Source organism: Echeneis naucrates, chromosome 9 (genome assembly GCF_900963305.1).
Source record: "Echeneis naucrates chromosome 9, fEcheNa1.1, whole genome shotgun sequence".
Taxonomy (NCBI): Eukaryota; Metazoa; Chordata; class Actinopteri; order Carangiformes; family Echeneidae; genus Echeneis; species Echeneis naucrates.
The window spans coordinates 21,331,027-21,352,057 of record NC_042519.1 but is presented as its reverse complement, the minus strand read 5'-3'; the positions used below and the strand labels follow the sequence as shown (position 1 = coordinate 21,352,057).

Below are 21,031 nucleotides of genomic sequence, written 5' to 3'. Positions count from 1 at the left end.
CCCGAGATGCTGCGAAGCCAAAGGGGTGTCTCCAAATGGAATAAAGCAATCCATGGGATCAGTCAAACCTTAAGAAAACCGTTTCTGTGTATGGATTTCAATCGGAAATGTCTTTCCGATAGCGTTTCATAGTTCCCGTGTTGATGCTCTGTCGTTGAGCGTTCGACAAACAGGAAAAAGTATTCCGATACAGACACAAGCGTTGGTTGGTACATGATTTTATTCATGTGAAATACCATTCCACAGACAGAGAAGAAGAACATCAGGGGGAGGCAATGAACAGATATCACATGGTCAAACATTTTTGCAAGATCCAAAGACAAGTATCAAAGTACACTTCAATGGAAATAGAACATTCAGGAGACTCATCTAGTTTTTTATTTTTGGTCTGTATAGAGAAAATAAATATCGGCTTTAAATGTTTTGCTCTGTGATAAATAATAACCCCATCGTTAGTGTAGTTTTATGCCAAGGTGTCTCAAAGAATAAGGCAAAAAAATCTCATGATTACTAGAACTTTATTCCCCGTGAAACACCCCCCCCCCCCCCCCCCCCCCCCGGTGATGTAAGAGAAAATGAATGAGACAGTGTAATTTTTCAGCCAGTTCATATTCTGTTCCATCACATTCTCATCAAAAAAGAAAATAAATCTACAGTAAAGTAATTCTTTAAGCCTAAAGCGTATCTGGAGATGGCAGGACAATCATGGCAGTGAGTTGCAGTTGATGTGCTCTGCAGCACATCTTAAAGTGCGAAATGGAAACAAAGGTGTTTGGAAATAAAAACGTTTTGCTTTTTTTTTTTTTTTTTTTTTTCATCTTCGTCTCCTTTCTGAATGTTTTCTCCCCCAAAGACTCGACACTTTTGACAAATTGCCCGGGCACATCAGATAATCATTATCCAGCCTGGCTCGGGGCGATAGGGTAGTCTAATTTTGTTGCCTCGGAGCTTCTGGCTCTTGTGTGGGATCCAAGTTTGGGGAGACGCCAAAAGCGATCCTAAAATGGGGTAAATTTGTTAGATGTGAATTGTCTGCGTCTCCGTGTCACAGTCTTTTGTTTTCGAGGGCATTTTGAAGGGCTTTTGTTAATTTCGCTTTCCGAACACGTACCTACTAATACGAGTAACTGTGGGAGCCGCAGCTTTTAATAATTCCTACTAAGCTTGTTCATCTAATGTGGCCCAGTTGTGTCTTGACGGATTCCTCAAAGCTTTGGTTGAAGTTGGTTTCATATGTACAACACACATTTATAGAGACAGACCCGACCCAGATGCATGCGCCGTAATCTAAAGTTCCGGTGGTGCTTCACAAATATGAATGTTTTATTGCAACAGGTTTTGTCATTTGGCCCCCGTCCAGCTCATCGTTCTGATCTTTGTGTCTCACTGAATGGGAGGGATGATCCTCGTTTCGAACACCAGAGCCAGTGTCGGCTTCGATTTGAGAGTTTCCTGACCTCAACAGTTGGTAGGTCCGTTGGCGCTAAGGTTTCTGAAGCATTGTGAGGTGTCTATTTTACAAACAGTTATTGCTCTCTAGCAACACCCAGTCTAAAAAAAAAAAAAACCACAACTCAAACACAATTTAAAAAGAAGAAAATACATTCCTACACATTTGCATCCCCATTACCAGCTAGATCGGTTTTGATGCATATTCTCTGAGCGGTTCATGATCATCTCCCACTGCTGCAGAGGAGCCAAGCACGAAAAAGATCAGTCCCGAAAATGATTTTCACAAGCATGTACTAAAGCAGCCCTTTCTTTTTCATGCAGTTGGATGCTTTAAACTTCCGTTGTGATTGCTGGAACCCCGCAGCACAAACAATTGCTCACAGTTGTCATTAAGTAATTGAAAACAGCTCCGTTTACACAGCCATTATGACTAATACACTGATAAGAACTTTTACAAATGAGTTCAAGACGACTGTTTTTAAATCCATGCACTTCATGCATAGATGATGGTGAAGAGAGTCGAGTGTCTGCAGCCAGTTTCCCGTCCAACCTGCTTCAGCAAACGTCTTGCTAACCTCCCTATTATCTGTTTCTTACCAAGTGATTTTTAATCTCAGATGGTCTTTTTTTGTTGCACAAAAAAACTCCCAAGCTTCAGGAATACATTTTCTCCACCACAACCCAACAGTATTTCACAGGTATTTCTCTCTTCTCGTGCCCAACAGACCGCAATTGCACACTGGACAAACACAAAACTGGACTGTCACTACACTTCCCTCTGTAGCTGCCACCATACTTAATGCGACACCTCTCAAATGCACATAGCTAATGAATATTAAATGGCGTACTACGAAGAGTGATATGTATAGTCGGCCGTCCACTTTGAACACACCGTCGTCTCCGTGTGTGAGCTGAATGTTGTCCTTGATGTTCAGTCAGCGGAGACAGATTCCCACACATGGAGTGTCCTCGGTGCCTCCAGTTGTTCTGCTGTCTGTTTTGCAGCCACGTGATTGTCTGTATTTATTTTTGTAACTTTTTCTTTATTTATTTATTTGTTTTTTATCGTTAAGCGCGACGCTTCAGTCATTTATCTGTAAGGCAGCCTTCAGGTGGCGATTTCAAGGCTGAAGATGCCATCACTCCTATTTCATGCCGCTCCGCAGCACCTGATTGGCCGCAATGAGCATGACGCTGATGATGAAAGCGATGGCGAAGGCGCATATCAGGCTTTTGCGCACGCAAGTCTGCTTGACCTGCTGCGTTGGACTGGAACCTGTAGAAGAAAACAAACAGTCAAAAAAAAAAAGAAAAAAAAAGAAAACAGCTGAAAGTTGAAATTGGCAGGATGGCTGTTTCCGAAAGAAGGAGCTCACCACAAAACTTTACAATTACATGAATACATAAAGGATAAACACAGCCAAGGAAGTTTGTTTCCTCACCTGCACGCTGAGTACCTGCAGCTAGAGTGAACTGTTGATTGGAGTTTCAGAGAGACAAATGGATTGACTCCTGACTAAAATATTAAATATTATCATCATCGAAACGCTCAAATAGAAATGTTCCGACAGAGGCCACATAGCTGCTGTCTGATTAAAACACCTTCAATCTTGTGGTCGTTTTTTTTTTTTTTTAAACATTAAACGTTAACGTTTGCTTGCTTTTAATCATGAAATGTTTTTAGGAAATCTACATGTCGGGTAAAAAAAAAAAAAAAAAAAATCACTCCAAATGAAACACGGGAGGGAAAATTCCAATCTTTCAGACAGCAATTTACCTTTTTTTTCTCCAGCCAATTTCACTCATTTCATAATAAAGAGGTTATTGCTGTGTGGCTGCCTTCCCCCAATCTGCCACTTCGCCCTCTGTTTGGGATTTGCTGCATTTCACCTCCTCCCTTTTTTTTCTGCTGCTAAAACAGCAACGTTTGTGGGATTTCTGTGCGACTGCTGGGATGCTGGGGCAAAACACTAAAACGAGAGAAGCCTTATTTTGTTTTTGTTAATTGGTGAAAAGCATTATAATTAATCATCATTTTGCGCGAGAACAAATGATGAATAAATGTTTTTACTCTGATCCGAAACGCTCTATTCAACTGAGGCATGTTGGTCACTTCCATACATGATGATTTATCATATAGTTTGTATTAACACCATTATAACCCCCTTTCTTACCACTGATAATACCAAACCATGCAAACATTTCCTCAAGATATCCACCTCTACGATCTGAATAGAAGAAAAGCAAATTCAAATCACATTTTGTTTACAGAGACCTAACAACTGCAAGTAATTAAACCTCATGTCTTTGTGGTGTTTGAAGCCAAGAGAAAAGCATTTGTTGAGGAAAATATATAACTGCTAGCGCTGTAGTTAAGATGTATGCAACACAATGTAAGGCCTGTTTTTAAATAAAAAATATGGAAAAATGATGGCATATAAAACTGAGAATGTTGGTTTGATTTGGTTTAAGATAAGTTTTTTTTTTTTATATCTAAAAATCAAATAAAAAATGTTGGACACTTCTGTGGGTGAGTGACGCAGAACAACACAACCACAGCGGTTTGTTAAGTATAAGGAGGTTCTTCCTTACTGTCTATATCCACCTGGCAGTCCTCAGGGTTCTCTATGTGGTTCTCCTCGGTCATGATGATGTTCTCGATGTCTTTCATGGAAAGGTGATCGCAGAACGTGTCGTACAGAAGCCTCTTCAGCTCCTCCACCGTCAACTTCTGCATGTCGCACTGGAGACACACACACACACACAAACATCTCAACATTAACATGGACACAGGCTGCTGGGCACAAAACCACAAACACATTTATACACAGAAAAACACACACACACACACACACAGGACATTTAACAAGGAGGCGACCAAACAGTAAATTTAAGAGTGTGTGGCTTTTCTTACAAACAGAAGTGAGGTCAAACCTGCAGCACGGTGGAAAATATGGCTTAAGTCATATCATTAGTTCGCTGCTTCAACTGTAATGTTGGCCTTTAAAAATCCTATGACTGAAACTAAATAAGTTATAAACACTAATGCCGTTTGCAGCGGTGGAAGACGGAGTGAGATCACTTGCTTTCAGTAAAAGTAAAAACGACACCACGCAGTAAACAGCACACATACCAGAGTTACGTCTCCTGAGCATTTATAAAAACTGTGTTCTATCGTGTGACTGCGGCCGTCAGAGTAATTCATTAGAGTGTAAAACAGTCCTGATGACATGAATGATACTGTGCTAAAGCTGTCTTTCAGGGTAAATGGACATAAAGTTGCCGGCCGTCATGGAAAACTTGAGTGAAATGAAATAAAAGCAGGACTGAGATAAAAATCTATAAACACCATCCAGGCTCTGTGTCTGTATCGCCCTCATTTTCGGCTCAGCCTGAGCCGCGGGCTCCGTGTGATCGATGCATTAGCACACGCTTACTGCTGCTTTTAGTTATGTAATGTTGTGTGAAGCTATGCGGCAGCAGTCCCTCGGGTTTCCTGGCTCTCCCAGGCGGTGTCTCTGGTTGGGATTCTCTTTTCGTGCATTCGTTGCACCAATAATTCCCACAAATCCCCTCTGTTGCATGCTAAGTTTATGAGCCTCGCTTTCTGACAGCTCCTTCTGCCACTACATAACTGCCACAAAGGCAGCTTTGACACGAGCGCCATCCCATTAATTTCCATCCCAAAGTCAAAGTGAGCTGTTGATTGTCTAATGAGGTGCCTGTAAATAAATTCATATATTTTACATGGAAATTGACTTAAATGTTCTCGATAATAAGATCACGAATGCCCACAGAGGCCGAGATGAAGGTCTTGATGAAGGATGCGGTTCCTTGGAGAATCCAAATCTTTCCAAGACACGGCGGACATGGCAATTAAAATTTACTTTCCTTTTAACGTTGTACTGTGGCAGCGCCAAAATGTTTCTGCGCTTTGAGGCTTTGCGACGGTTGTGACTGTCTATTTCCCGCTAATGGGAAGGAAATGACTGACGGAATAACGAGCACCTTCCAGAAAACGGAGTCGAAGTCGGTGCCGTTGAACTTATCAGGCATCCCAGCTGCTGTCAGCTTCGGGCCCAGGAGAGTGACAAACTCCTCGAAGTCCACCTGGCCGTCGCCTGCGGGGGGAAGAGGAGAAACTTGGTGTTTATTGTTTTTGCCAGAGCCGGTTTCGTGGACAAATGGGCGAGCAGAGCTTCCATGCTTTGGGACTTCAGATAATAAAAACCCAGAGCTACCGTCCATGTCCAGTCTCTGAATGATGACTTCCAGTTCCACCTCGTTTGGCATGTAGCCCAGGGATCGCATGGCCATTCCCAACTCCTGCTTGGAGATGAATCCATTCCCATCGCGGTCGAATACTTTGAAGGCCTCACGGATCTCTGCAGAGAAGACACACACACACACACACACACAGAAACTTGAGTCTTCGGCAGGGCAGGATATGAAACTGGGAAATGTTCCATACACCAAGACACATTTGTTCTGCCGCATCAGTGCTTGAGTCATCGTTATATGTGGGCTGGCAGCTTAGGAGAACACATTCCTACCGGTGAAATGACAAAATAAATAAATAAACAAAAAGCCAAATTAAAAGGAATTGAGATTTTCAACATATTTAAAAAGGGCAGTACTCTCTGCTTTGCTTATTTATTTTTTTAATTTTTTTTAATGTATGGGCCTGGATTATATCTGTGAAGTCTCATTCTCTCTGGAAAGCTTAAATGCCCGAAATAACCGAGCAAAAGAGATATTCGGCTGTCACGCAGGATGTGGAGTGTGTAGAGCTTAAGTTCCTAGAAAGAAAGTCGTGTGAATGACAAAAATGTGCGTTTAAGATGCCCACTCAGCTCAGGAGGACTGTTGAACGTCCCGCGTGTGAGAGCTGACGTAAAATCAGATAAAAACTCCCCATAATTTTAAGGTATTGGTAGATTCTTTTCGAAGTTTCCCCACACCGCACAAAACCTCGTTGCGAGACGGTGAAGAATATTTACTGAGAAGGAGCGAAACAAATGTTTGTCTCAAGATTTGGTGGACCAAATCAGAAGTAACAGCGATTATTGGACTTGCTTTTAGTGGTGTTGAGAAAGACTCCTGGGTGCTTGTGTTGTTCTTTATCAGTTGGACGCGTACGAGCTGAACAGGCTGCTGCATGCTGGCTCGTTTGCTGGAAAACTGTTTGGGCGTCTGTCTTGGCTCTTGCCCTAGAAAATAAAGCATTTCCAGGAAACAACCTGTAGCATTTCCACGTATTTAGAAGCCACTTTCGGTGTATTTCGTTGCCAGTTAAAGGGAAAACATACAGTTTCCCATCAGTCTCAGGTGTACGTAGGTCTGTGAGCTGACGTCTTGAAGCCTCAAGGCTGTAAAGTCGATGGATTATTTTTCTAAATGTGAATAAGAAGGTGGTGCTGAGGAGGAATGGAGGCAGCTTTAATCTGCTCCGCTTCTCTGGCAGGCACATCCTAATGCAAACACTGTTTTCCACAATGTTTGCATTAGGAAAAAGCAACACTGAGGGGTATACAGTTCAAGTCAGCAAACTGCAAAACGTTTACTGATTCAAGTGAGAATCAGGAGCATGGTGTCCAAACAATGGCCATAAACATCTCCACTCTGGGTCATTAGATATTTAGCATTTCACAAGCGGTCCTTGGTTAAAATGCCAAACTTCAGAAATAAAAATAAAAGAGGTCCCACTTTCTAATTACGTTTTTCTACGTTTGCTCTCCAATGTTCAGTCCATGCATCCACCCTGATTCTCCCACACTTAGAGCTGGAACTGAAGAAGATTGTGACCGTTCATTATAAGTCTGAAAATAGTTCCCTTTCGATATAAAGTTAATAATGAAAAACTGGACTAATGGGACTGATGCAATTAGCAGCAACAACAGGAGTTAGTTAGTTTGGAACAAATAGAGAAAAAACTAGAGAGCTGCCATTACCAAACAGAAAGAAACTCTCTCTCTCTCTCTTTATATATATATATATATTTATATAAATATAAATATATATATAAAGGATTATTTTAAAAGTGTAAAAGCTGCCTCCTGCTGTGAGAGCCACCATCAAACCAGGAAATCTTTAAGCGATCCCTCCATTAAGCCACGCTGCGTATTCCCCATGTACGCTTCATTAGGGACCGACTCTTTTCATTTACATGCAATAACATCCGCAACCGGGTCACCTCGAATTTTTTTGGACTTGTCACTTGCTCTGATTAAAGGGCATAAGAGGACAGCGGAGCAGGAGATGAATCTTAAGATACAGATGATGCACAGCTTAAATCTTCTCGCAATCTTCTTCTTGACGAAATCAGGAACCTTAAAATACATCAGTAAACATTAATCTAAGTGCCCCCTTTTTTTTTTTATACAAATAAGGATTAGGGAAATAAGGTTTCCAGAAGACTGACAGAGTAATAAATTGTGGTGGAGAAAAGATAAAAAAAATATCTTTACTGGATTTCAAATGAATGAAGAAAATCAAACAAGAAGCGGCTGCTCTTGCTGAATAATGAATAACTTGTCTCTATTACTGACTGACAATAACAGCCCTCTAGGAAGACCAAATAAAAACTTAAATCTGAATCGAAATGACATTCCCTCCACAGTTTTACAGCACATTAGCTGCTGTTAAGTTACCGAAGTGTAATCCGAAACAAACTTTATCAAACCTCTTGCAAAAGAGGTGCAAAGTCTTGTAAATGAGAATTGCTGCTCCGGTGATTTACAGCAGGTGTCAAAACTGCAACGAACGGCTGAGCCCCAGGCCAAAAAATCCATGCCGTGACAGTCTGTGACAAATATTTCAGCCAGAGAACAAAACATTAAATATCAATGATTGCCAGAAATTTTGTGTGTCAGTCCGTGTGTGTATAATGTGGCAGCACGGCCTTCAGGAAATGGTTTGTTGTTTACATGCACAGTGACAGATCAGAAACTCTGCCACAGGGACAAGGGTTTTTGGGCAATCATGTATTACAATGGATTACATCTGGGCATGCCATTTTTCAAAACCAGCCATTGCTTTTCCCTCCAAAATGTCTTGCTGTATACTTTGAATCATTGAGAGTCTCCAGCTGCGTGTGTGATCTTCTTGTTTAAAGACTAATAATACCTCAGTATCCACCTGAGGTCCTCTATTCCATCTGTTTACTTCATAAAAGAGGAGCTTTCCAGTAGACACTTCATGGTAAAACCCGAAAAAACAAACAAACATGTTTCCACCACGCAGGAGAGAAACACCTCCTTAAATAAGGTGCCAAAACAGTTTTGGCAAATACTCTGTCTCCCCCCTGAAAGCTTTATTTATTGATGAAAGGCCAAGGTGAGCTGAATATCCCGCCTGGTGAGGAGAGCAGGGCACATTTGATATACGTTTGGTTTTTTTTTTTTGTTTTTTTTAAAGAAAAAGTTGGTTTTGTGTAAAAAGAAATAGCGGCACAGTTTGTTGTGGGAGAATTTCATCCTCTGTCACAAACCATTTACAGAAAACAAATGCCTCAGTTCTGCATGGGCCCAGAAACATAATGACTGGCTTATCGAGTCCTGAGAGATGTGTACCCGTGACGCTTAAATCTGTACAGCCGTTGCAAATATTTTATCAAAACTACCGGGCTCTGCTTGAAATAAGGACAGAGCGCTTCTGGAGTGAAGAAATGAATCTGTAAAGTAAAACAGCCAAAACTCAGCACAAGAGGCTGATAAATCATCCTTGAAAAAGAATTAATTTCTCTCTTTGACTGCGTGTCATCCAGATAGAGCCCCATCTGTTCGAAGGGTTATCATTTTAATTGTCTTCAGAAGAGATGATGAGGCTCTGCCATTTTCGTTTTTTAATCTTTGAACTTAAAATGAGCCAAAATGGTATGTGTGCCCCCAGAGAGATGTAACACGGGAAACAAAAATGGAATAGCTGTGATGTTGGACCTGAATTAACCCGCCGAATCTAAAAGAGGCTGCTGGCAAAAAGCATGTGTAGCCCTGCAGATCACGCAGCACTGGGTCAGCAGGGTCCGGGGCCGGTGTCTCTAAGGCTGAGCCCAGGCAGGGAGGGAAGCCCGCCTGGACTAACAAACAAACAGGTCCCGAGACAAGAGGCTGCGGCATTACTCATTGATGATCTTCATTTATCGCACATTAAATTGACTGAGTTTGGTTGTTTGTTTTCAGTTTTCATCTTAAAAGCTGCATTGAACCTGCCGTGCAGCGAGCTGTAAACACAACACTGACATGTTATCCCCTTTATAAAGTCTGCGGGGAGCGTGTTGGCTCTGTTTAGTCTCTCTTTGACTAAACGCAGCTACCTGCTAGCCGTGTCTGACGTTCTGCTGAGTGTCAGGCAGAGCAGATTTAGGACGACTTTAGAGCTGGGTTATAAATCTCTGTGGGTTAGTCACTACAAGCAAACGTCCTCTCGCTGCGCACTGTCCTCTGATCCCTCGTTGAGATAAAATATTGATTAGAGCAATTTGTGAAGCTTTGTATCTTTGGAAGCGCAGAGTGGAAGTCATCTGTCACTGAAAACGTCATCATACGTTGTTTGTTTCAAATCATCTAAAACCTGAAGGCTGGAAATGAAACAAATGAGGAAATGAATTGCCAGATGTATTAGGAAAGTCCACATTTGGTGGCGTTAACTTTTGCTTTAAACCTCCAAAATATTTTCTACATAACTAAAGTCTTCCATCAATTAAATTGTGGTAGTTTATACACAGCGGTGGAGCACCAGGCCGTGGGTGGCGTTGGAGCAGGTGGACACACGACTAACACACCAAGTGCTATCTATTGTTCAGTTGTATAAATGCTTTAATAATATCTTCATCAAATTTTTATCTTATTGCAAGATCAGATATTTTGGCAGCAAACATGAAGGTCATTTCCTCAGTTCCTCATGAAGAGAAGGCAATAAAGATCATTTCAAGGAGACAGAGCTGCTCTTGAACTTAAAGGAATTATACGATGACCCTAAACTTAAATGAAGAAAAACTCTTTGATCGCAGCGGATTTTGCTAATACTTTAAACCCCAACCGAACTCACTTCAGTGCCAGCTTCACTTCCAATATTTACATATGTTGTTTGTTTAGGCTGAGAAGTTGCTGTTGCTGAATCTTCCACTGAGTCTGCGGGGCGGCAGCTCCGCCGGGGAGGTGCGAGCGTTTCTGTTGAAAGCGTGCGGTATTAGCTTTGATGTAGAGAGTTGCTTGTTGGCCTTCAAAGATGTGGTGCCACGCCGTCCCCTGTGCCTTGATCCGACAGAGGATGAAAAGACCGAGTTAAGATCGTGAGCTGCGAGAGCTAAGCATCTAAAGCTGAACTCCCACAAGAGAAAGGTGCAGTGCGCTCCCGTACGGTGCTGTATATCAATGAGGCGCACCGAATCTTTACTGCAGCAAGACAAAGACGGGACTCGGTCGTAAACGGAGCTGATTCATACAGACAAGTAGAGAGCGGTTGAATGCATGACAGAGGTGGCGAGGATCATGTTTTCTACCAGACTCCACGGGATACTGATACAATAAAGATACAAGCGAGCTAATAAAAAAATTCTGGGTGAGGTGAACTCACCTCATCTGCACAGAACAGAAACGCATCACATGGGAAATATTTACTTGGAATTTATTCCAACCACGCCTGGAGCAAAGCTTTATCCCTTTTCAGGTTAAATTTAGCATCGCGAAAAAACTTTTGCTCATTACAGGCGGTTTACTTTGAGCAGCTCGCACTAATGCCGACGAGTCCGTGATTTTAATCCAGCGACCTGTTTTTCCTGAGCCAGAGAATCATCTTCACCTCAGTCAGACCTGTGTCTGCTCAGGGCTGCTTTGGATTGGTAATTGCAGCACACCCACTCTTTATGTAAGACCTTATCAGTGCGAGGAAAAACACAGTGTGTTTGTTGTGTGTGTGTGTGTGTGTATGAACCATGGGCGACTATTTTTAAACACCCATAGCAACCTTAATCCATCTTTAGCTGGATATGGGCCAATGTGGGCACCCAGAAGATTTGAATATAACCATAACTGGTTTTTAACAAGACTCTGGAGTATTCAGAAGGGGAATATGGCAGAGTCTCAGTCGTCTGTGTCTTAAGGAAAAACCGCCATCTCTGCATTTGGATACAAAATGCTCCTCACTTGAAGAAATTTGAAGCGCTTTAACCGCTGAATAGACCACAGGGAGAAACGGGAGAAAGAGCTGGAAAGGTCGCAGTGCTTTATACTCCATGGAGGAACACAACACACACACAAAAAAAATCCTTAAGCAAACTACTTCAATCTCACTTAACCTTCAATGATGGATGTCCGTGAAAGGCTGTAAAATTTCTTTGATTTTCCCTTCCAGCGGGGAAGGGGAACCATTGATCCATTTCCATTTTACCCCCCACCACCTCGGTTTTATGTTTTTTTTTTCAAAAGCTGCAACTTTTCGTCCCCACGGCAGACACCGGAGGCAACCGGAGAATTCCTTCAAACTGAGGTTGGATGCAAACAATCAGAAACCTCCGCTATACATTACGACTATAATCCAACGCTTTTTCATCAGTTCCACCACGTTAACCACCGCTGCCTTTTTCTATCGCTTGGTTTTGTTATTATCTGGTGTAGACTTTGCAGTATTGTTCATCAAAGGGAGGAAATATTACCCAGGAGGGGGGAGGGGGGGAAAAAAAAAAACTAAACAAAACAAAAGCCCTTCACCTTCCAGAACTCATCACAGTTCATTTCACAGGTAATAAAGTCTGCTGGATCCAGTTCTTCATGGTGATCGATCAAAATGGAAATAAATGACTGGTCCTGACAGCCGTAATCATAGAAATTCATGACGTTCCCTGCTAATCTGCGCCACATGTTTCCCAACAGAATCCAATTTGGCAAGGAGGGGACGCCGTACCAGATTACAGCGGCTGATTAACTGGGAGTTTCTTCGAGGCTGTGGTTTTTAAACGTGATGGAAGTGACGTGTGCCCGCTGCGTAATTCTCTGGATTCTTAATGTTCACTTCACGCTTCAAAAACAAGTGCAGAGAAATGAGCAGGTAGTTGAGACGCAGCAGGAACCTGGACTGGAATCGAACCCTCGGCTTCATGTCGTACTCTCTCTCCACTTTCCTGTCTAAATTTCGATGTGACTATCAACACAAAAATGCCCTTAAATAGAAAATGAATAACATACCCATGTGAACTTTCACACCGCTCTCACGTCTGTACTGTAAATATAAAGCTAGCACAGCAAGTCAGTTAGCCTAGCTTAGCACGAAGACTGGACACAAGGGGGAAAGAGCTAGCCTAGCTGTGAATTCAGGCAGTTGTGTGAGAGATTCTTTCGCCGTAACCTCTTCTCGCTTTTCCGTCTATCCAATCATCAACTGTTGGTGTGCTAGAAAGGCGCTAGGAGAGCAATCATGCTGGCAGCTCTGTGGGCTGCAGCTAAATGCTAACGGCAGCATGCTAACATGATTACAATGACAACGCCTGCTCAGATTTAAACATTTGTATTTCACGTGTTCACCACTTAAACTGTGAACACTGTAGGCGGTATCAATAATCTTATCTAGCTTGAACACGATGAAGTTTAACTGAGCGAAGACACTCAATTATACTATTTACTGTTTCTTATTATTATTTTTAGCACGCTGTGCTATTAGCTATTTGCGTTTTTTGCCTGCGTGTTATGTTCTGTGGATTTTTAGGTCTGTTTTGATGATTATTTTTGAACCCCTATTTGTAAATCACTTTGGTTATTTTAAACGTACCACATAAGTAAACTTGACGTTGATATTTTCTTTGGATTGATTCTCCATCGTTTTCCATTAAATTATACTGAATGTGGTTATGAATGGCTTCTTTTTTCCCTGATATAACCTGTGGCTCACCAGCACCAGCCGCGATGCTGGGTCACGTCACCCTCTGAGAAACGGCTCAGGTCTGCACGCAGCTTTATCACCATCTGTATCAAGTAGAGCTTTTTCATATGCCGCTTGTCTCATCCAGGCTGACGGTACAACCGAGAAAGCCATTTCGAAATCCATTTCTGCCTGCCTGTCCTATCCGTCTGTCTGTCTGGCAGATTGTGTAAGGTGACTCTCCATCATTCACTTAGAGCTGCAGGACTGAGCAGAACGACGCGACGCACAATAAAGTGTGATTTATCATTCCCAGCCTGATTGTACACGAGAAGAAGGATACTTTTATCAGTCTTGAGTCCTACAGAGCCGTAATGTCACAAACACCATCCTTCCTCAGAATGAATTCAGTTATTCTTGTCTTGTTTGTGTCTGTTTTCTATACTAGGGTGTGTAACTGTGGTTGTAAATGAAGCATATCTACGTCTGTGAGCGTATGAAAGGACAGAGACGCTCGCTCGTTTTGACGTTTTCCTTTCAGAATAACACACTAACATGTAGATTGGGATGGTAGTGCATTATTTATTTATCTCTTTTTGTTCACATTTCATTCATATTCTTTGCTGCTGCTGTTTCTCTAATGAATTGCAGCCGTTTCGTTTCCATTGTTGGGCAGAAAAGTGGACAACAGGTGAGTTGTCTTCGTGTTCGCCTGTTTCCAGCAGCTTGCTCATGTATGTCACCTTATCTTAATGTTAGAGATTACTGGCCACTTAAGAGTAAACTCCATTTTCACACTTGGTTTCAAACAAACAAAGACGCTTTGAGAGGCTTTGGGTGGGAAACTTATTTGCAAATCTCACAGCGACAACATTGTGAGGAAAGCGTCTTAAAATAAAAATTACTTTCCTCAAATAATGTCTCTATATTTACAGAAGCAAGTGAGCTGAAGGTAGAAATGAAAATAGGCATCATTATCGCTTGGTAATTTACTTCAGCATATTGTGATGAAGACTTTCATTAATAAGAAAAAAAACAAAACAAAACATCAAAGTAAAATTCTGACAATGAGCATGTTTCAGCTTCTATCGACATTTTACTTTGCTGTAAAACTGCAGCAGTCAGTTCTGTTCTGTTAACATCTTTGTTCTTTGTTAATCATGAACAAAAGCTGCCAGATTTATAAACTGATATTTCCCACGTTTGTCACAACGTCAAAAAGATTTCCATTTCAAAGTAGAAGTGGAAATGTGTCACCTTCATGAATGAGCTGAATTCCCTTTTTGATTTTAATACTGTTTCAGCGAGATCCAACAAAACAAGCTTTTTTTTTTTTTTTTGTAATGTTGGAGAACAGCGATTGAACTCATTCTTGGTTCCCGTGGGGAGAGCTTAGCTAATAGTAGTCAATAGCTGAAGTAAACATTGGAGGAGAACGAGTGTTTGGCGTTGGTAAATACATCTGGATCGTTTTGTTTCCGCACATTGTCCTCCTGAAAGTGGGCCAGCAGATCTGCTGTCATTTTCTTCTGTGTTTTTTTTTTGTCCAAATCTTCCGAGCAGCATATGTTTGATAATGGTCTCAGCTGACCCCTTTGGATGTACGCTCCCCCACCCTCCACACGAAGCCCACGGATTCTGCACCAGCAGTGCGTTATGTGCATAATTTCCGTCTTGCCGAGCAGATGCCGATATCTTTAAATGTCTTCATTTGTATTCATGTAAGTATTTCCAAAGGAATGGAAGTCAACCCTCCACCTCAGGGCTAAAAAAAAAATGAAAAATAAGAAATGAGTCAATGTTTTCTGCTGCAGCTACAGTAGGAGTCAGGCAGAAACATCAAGATCGCTTCACAGGCAGTTTGTGCCATTAAGAACGCGCTGGTGTCAGTGTTTTCTTTTTTTTGTGTTTTCGTAACAGTTGTCAGTCAGAGTGATTTTGCAAATTCTCCAAACTCTGCCAAGGGAACGACTAAAAATGTTGAAGAAGGATCCCCCGTCACATTTGTTTAAATTTTTATCACTGGAATCAAAATACTCTTAAAAACTAAATATGGAGTGGAAGTCTGAGTATCTTCAGAAAAAACAACTCAAGGATACACAGAAGGAAGCAAAACTTCCCCAATTAGTCCTGTCTTGGAGCAAGCAGCACCATCAGGGATTTTAATATGAATTTTACTGTGACAATATCTCTGGCCTCACCGAATTTCTAATGAATCCCGAGCTGCTGACGGAACAAAGCAAACTCATTTTTGTGAAATTCATATGTTAAACAGATTTGCATGCAGCTTGCAATAAGTGACCTCACCGAACACACTCAGCGCTCCCTTCGGTGGACTGACTTAATTAATTTCTGCCTGCATCCGTTATGTTGTTAATAAATAAGACCCATGCGTAGGAGTTAAAAGGTTAAACCGCCTTAATTTCACGGCCTGTGATTCAGTCTTTGTTGAGACGCTTAAAAAAATCTCAAATCTTCCCGACAGGAACGAGCGGAAGAGTTCGTCCTCTGGTGGCAGATGTAGAAAGCCTAAGATGCAATCTGTTGGTTTTTGAGCTATTCTGATCTGGACCCACAGAGGGGACCCCCCCCCCAACCCCCACCCCGCCCCTTTTGGTGAAAGCGAGATGCCCGATGATTGTTTCCTTTCTTTTATCGAGTTTGCATACAGAGAAGGAGAGCCTGAGAGACGGGGAGTGATCAGATTAGGCGTTTTTATTTATGAGGTGAATAATTGCTCACTTTGGGTCCCATTGTTTCTATCACTTCCTGTTTGCAAAATCCCCATTTCATCTGTGTAGGGCCAATCTGTGTGTTTGATCTCGAGACAAGGACCCCCACCCCCTCCGCCACCCACCCACTCACCCTTGAAATGTTGCGATAACTTTGATGGCTGCATTGATTTCGATTACTGCCCAAAGAAAGTCTGTGCATTTAAAATCCTCCTTGAGAGATCTGTCCCTCTCCGCGACAAGTACACAGATCTCCTTTCATGTTTCGGCGACAATAAAGCTTTTCATGGCCAAACCAAACATACCGGGAAAGGCAGAGTGAAAGGGACGGATAAAAAAGCAGCGTCATCAAATACGTTTATGGCTGTGTATATCCTATCCTCAATTTTTGTGGCGTTTTAATCAGAGGAATATTTGATTTCCTGGTCTCATTTGCAATAAAAGGGTTTAAAATACGATATCCATCAAACGTAACAACCATATAAATAAAGTCGATTCTCTCGTCTCCCTTTCACTACCTCTATTTATTCACCCTGCCTTCGCAGACAGAGACACTCGCTCGTTACACTAACATGTAGTAATGCATTATTTATTTATCTCTTCGTTTCAATTGTTGGGCAGAAAAGTGGACAACAGGTGAGTTGTCCTCGTGTTCGCCTGTTTCCAGCAGCTTGCTCATGTATGTCACCTTATCTTAACGTTAGAGATTACTGGCCACTTAAGAGTAAACTCTGTTTTCACACTTGGTTTCAAACAAACAAAGACGCTTTGAGAGGCTTTGGGTGGGAAACTTATTTGCAAATCTCACAGCGACAACATTGTGAGGAAAGCGTCTTCAAATAAAATTACTTTCCTCAAATAATGTTTACAAGAGCAATGAGCTGAAGGTAGAAATGAAAATAGGTATCATTATGCCTTGACTTCCTGAAGTCTAAACATAGGAGAAGAAATGGAGAACAGATCGATCAGCCACACTGATCAAACATCTCGATGCACAGATGCAATGTTGTGTTCATGTTTGTGTCTCTGCAGAAAACCACCGGTGTGTGTTTACACGGGTCTCACTCTGGGGCCCGTTACGCATGCTTTAAGCTCAGTCTTGGGGCTATTCTGGATCTGCTTCCTGTAGGGCTGTTGTTAGGCAGTTTGGAAATGGGCTGCCCACTTAATTCCACCTGCAGTGATATTGACACTGAGTGTGTTTGTGTGTGTGTGTGTGTGTGTGTGTGTGTGTGTGTGTGTGTGTGTGCTTTAGTAATGGAGGAGGTCTAAACTATATTGAGCTCCTGTAATATGACCAACAGTTTTTTTTTCCTACCGCTTGTGTAGGAGGGGGAATGGAGCATAAAGAGTCCAATTCAATTTATGCTCACATCATTGTACATTAAGGCACTTCATAACCCCCCCTCACCCACCTACTACACCACACACACAGACACACACACACACACACACACACACACAGGGCTTATCGAATATTGGAAGAATAGCATTTTGTGCCAATTATAGCTCTGATAGCCTTCTCGTTCACAAAGTGTGGTGCCATTGGTTCATTCCCAGGGGGGTCCAAACCAGTAATTGAAAATCAAGTCCTTGGTTATGCATGCCAACAGAGCTTTTAGCCGCCCGTCTTCATGCATGCATTCACACACACACACACACACACATTCAACAATGCGCAATTTCGTTTTTGTGACAAAGGCCCATCACCCTGACAGATTGAGCTGATGCATGTGACACCTCAGACTTCCAGCCAATTGTCGTCCAACGTCCCTAGAGATGAGAGCAGTGGATGAGACTCTGAGACTGTACCCCTCCCCAACAACCCCCCTCCCATCCTTGAGCAGAGCGTCTCTGAACTGCTGGTCTCTGAAAAAAACGTCACAGCTGTCATTGTCTAACTGACAAGTCCTGCAGATTGTTGACTGCATATTATAATTTGGAGCTTCTGGACGTTTATGTTCTCCGTACTCCAGCAGCAGCTGTTGTGTTTTGTTTTGTTTCAACTGGCCTGTGTTCATAAAGAGCTGTTGAAAAATGTGAAGCGGTGATTCTTCACATGGCTCGTACCTCATATGTTATATGATTTATGGCTGCAGTGCAAAGAAATGCACCACTGTTTGGTCAGCTCAGTGAGATCTGATCTCTTGTTAGAACTCCATTATAAAACTGCAACAACAGAAATCATATCACGTTTGGGGTTTTTTGTCATGGTTGGGGTGGGGGGTTCAGAAGATATTGTGTTATATAAAAAGGTATTTTCAATGCCAGCTGAGCTCCGCAGACCCACAACAGAAATAATAGCAAATGGAAATTCCCTCCCTTCTGAATCACCGGACAAAATTACCTGAAAATAAAAACACGCAAAAAAAGAAAATCAGGGTAAAAATCCAAAAGAATTCAATAAAAAGGGAAATTGCCTCAGCTACTCATTTTGGAGCACCGTTGTCCATCTTTGAGCAGCTGAGAATACGACCAAGCAGGACTATTTCAGGGAAATAAAAGCCGAGTTTTAAATGCCCACATCTTGCCACATAGCCAAGAATATATCTCTGAGCCTTCCAACAAACCAATCAGCCATGTCACATTTATATTATTCCCACTTCGTGCTCTCTGGCAGGAAAAAGCTGTGACTGTCGGTTGTACTCTGGATGTCTACATTCAATCTGCTGAGTGACACGTCCTGTTAAAGTCCAGCCTCATTCACAACCTGCAAGACATCTCTCACATGGGATCACTAATGCTCTGCTAAGGCTGAAAAAGGCTCCATCGACACTGTGTACTGCGCTTTAGCTCGGGCTTTCCCATTCTCCCAACAAAGCATCCCATCGCCTCGCCGGTCACACTGCCAACTTTGAGCTGGGGAAATACAGAACGGCTCACTTTGTCTTGCGACAGAGTGACTGCAGCCGGATTTCAGTAATTACAGTCAAAATGAAGTGTCGTCTGGTTATTCCAAAGCTGACTGCGAATCAGAGCGAGAAGCTGAAAGGGAATCGGCCAAAAGCTTCTTCTGGAGGTGTTCTTGCGCTATCTGGGCAGATAATGACTGATAATCAGGGGCATGACATCAAGCAAGGATCACTTTTGGCAATGCGATGTTGAAAGTTCCCTTTTATCACACACTCAGTCTTTCAGTTTTTTGTGCTTTTTTAAAAAAAATAAACAACTCTGTCGGTATACTGACATCCGGGAACAGCTTTTTCTGCCCTCTTCATACCCATTATTGTATTTTCTGTATTCTTCTGTTCATTAAACCTTTTGGGAGTCAGCCAATTCATATCTGACCTTCTCTATTCAGCTTTTCTAATTAACGTCAACCTCAGCAATGAAAAATCATTTCAATGCCAACTTTTTTATGCGATTTTGAGTGCAGTTACAATCCCTTTATGTGTATGTGCATGTGTGAGAGAGAGAGGACTGAACGGTGGCTGCGTAAATCTTAAATGTGTGCAACTTCAGGCTCAATTAACAGCTCGTACCTGATATGTCCCTGGGAGATTCTGCACCAGCAGCCGCTGACAAAAATCACCCATCAAGACCGAGGTTGGCTGCGCCTCGCACATATACATTTCAGAGGTGCAGCGAGGAGAAGCGTTCAGCAGCGATACGGCTGCCACCTTACAGCGCCACCGCACTGCAAAACATGGCAGCAATGCCGGATCTTAATGTCATCATACACACTTGGGACTTGGAACAATGTCCCAGGGGCTGCTGCATGATAATGTGCAGATGTCGCAGGTTCGCATCACAAAGTGCTCCGGGGCATGGCATGAATATTCTCAGGATACTAAAAAGCAAATTGCTCAGAACAGTTTCTCTGCATGCTCGTGCAGAGTGGTGTGTGTGTGTGTGTGTGTGTGTGTGTGTGTGTGTGTGTGTGGGGGGGTGTCACTTGGTAGGTGCCACTGCAGAGTTGCAGAGGTTTTTCTGATAACTTTATTTCTAAATTAAGATGTAAGTCATCCCTGGATTGACAAAAAATTGGGGGGGGGGCGAGCAAATAACAAACATCCTCTGAAGTGCGTGGAGCCAAAATTGGCTTCTACTTAAAGCTGATGCATCATTGCTGACCTCCAGTAGCAACACTTTATGACACAGACAGATGCCTTCTGGGGTGATACATATTTATATTTAACCAAAACAGCTCAATTTGTTCCCCCTGGCTGAGCTGAAAATCTATATTTTCAATCAGTACAAGAAAATTGAAACAAGATATTTAATATTTGAGTAGCAACGACAACAAAGTAGGTGATTATTTTGCACATAATGTTTCATATATCAAGCTATTCGAGAAAGGGAGATTGAGGGGAGTTGGTGGGGGTTTGGCTATCAATCCAAAACCACTAAAACAGATTCTTTTTAAGCTTCAAAGACAAATATTTCAAAACAAAAATCATAAAAATCTTCCTGCCACATCACAGCTCAGTGAGCGCTGTCCAAGGTGCTGACGGCAGCCTCAGAAACCAAAAAGCTCTTTTTGGAGATAAAACCCAAAAAAACAAAAAAAAAAAAACAAACAAAAAAAAAAGTCCTTCAGGTCTACACTGAACCAGCTCACCTTCAACTTCGTCTTCTGGCAGGTTCACCGGGGCGCTGTAGGAGAGGATGTCTGGGATGGTGCAGATCCCCCGGTACATCAACGTGGAGGTGACCGGATGCATCGGCATGACTGCGACCTTTGGCTGCCACAGGAACGTCTACGGAGAGGAGCCCAACTTACCCAGCCCCCCCACCACGGTCACCGAGGGAACGGGGAAAGACAGTCCATGGATGGGTGGAGGGGGGAGAAGTGGCCAACGGCGGATTCCGCAGCGTCTCAGCCTAAATCTTTCTTTTTTTTTTTTTTTTTTTTTTTTTTTTGTGGTGGTTGGTGGAGGAGGGGGGGTCAATGAACGAAGATCAGGGGAAGGAAGAATAAGAAGAAATGTTGGAAGGGGTGCCTCACCTCATTGCAGTTTTGGACTTTTGCTTGGAAAACAAGAAAAGACAAA

At 42.4% G+C, this 21,031-nt stretch overlaps 1 protein-coding gene across 1 annotated transcript; it reads right to left on the bottom strand.

Moving 5' to 3' along the window:
• Nucleotides 1-2,597: 2,597 nt before the first annotated feature.
• cabp7a (calcium binding protein 7a) lies at nt 2,598-20,707 on the bottom strand. The gene is made up of 5 exons (XM_029511323.1): nt 20,599-20,707; nt 5,694-5,837; nt 5,461-5,573; nt 4,045-4,195; nt 2,598-2,728 (listed from the first exon to the last, which is right to left on the bottom strand). Exons 1-5 carry the CDS (start codon nt 20,705-20,707, stop codon nt 2,598-2,600), a joined length of 648 nt encoding a protein of 215 aa, XP_029367183.1.
• Nucleotides 20,708-21,031: the final 324 nt, after the last annotated feature.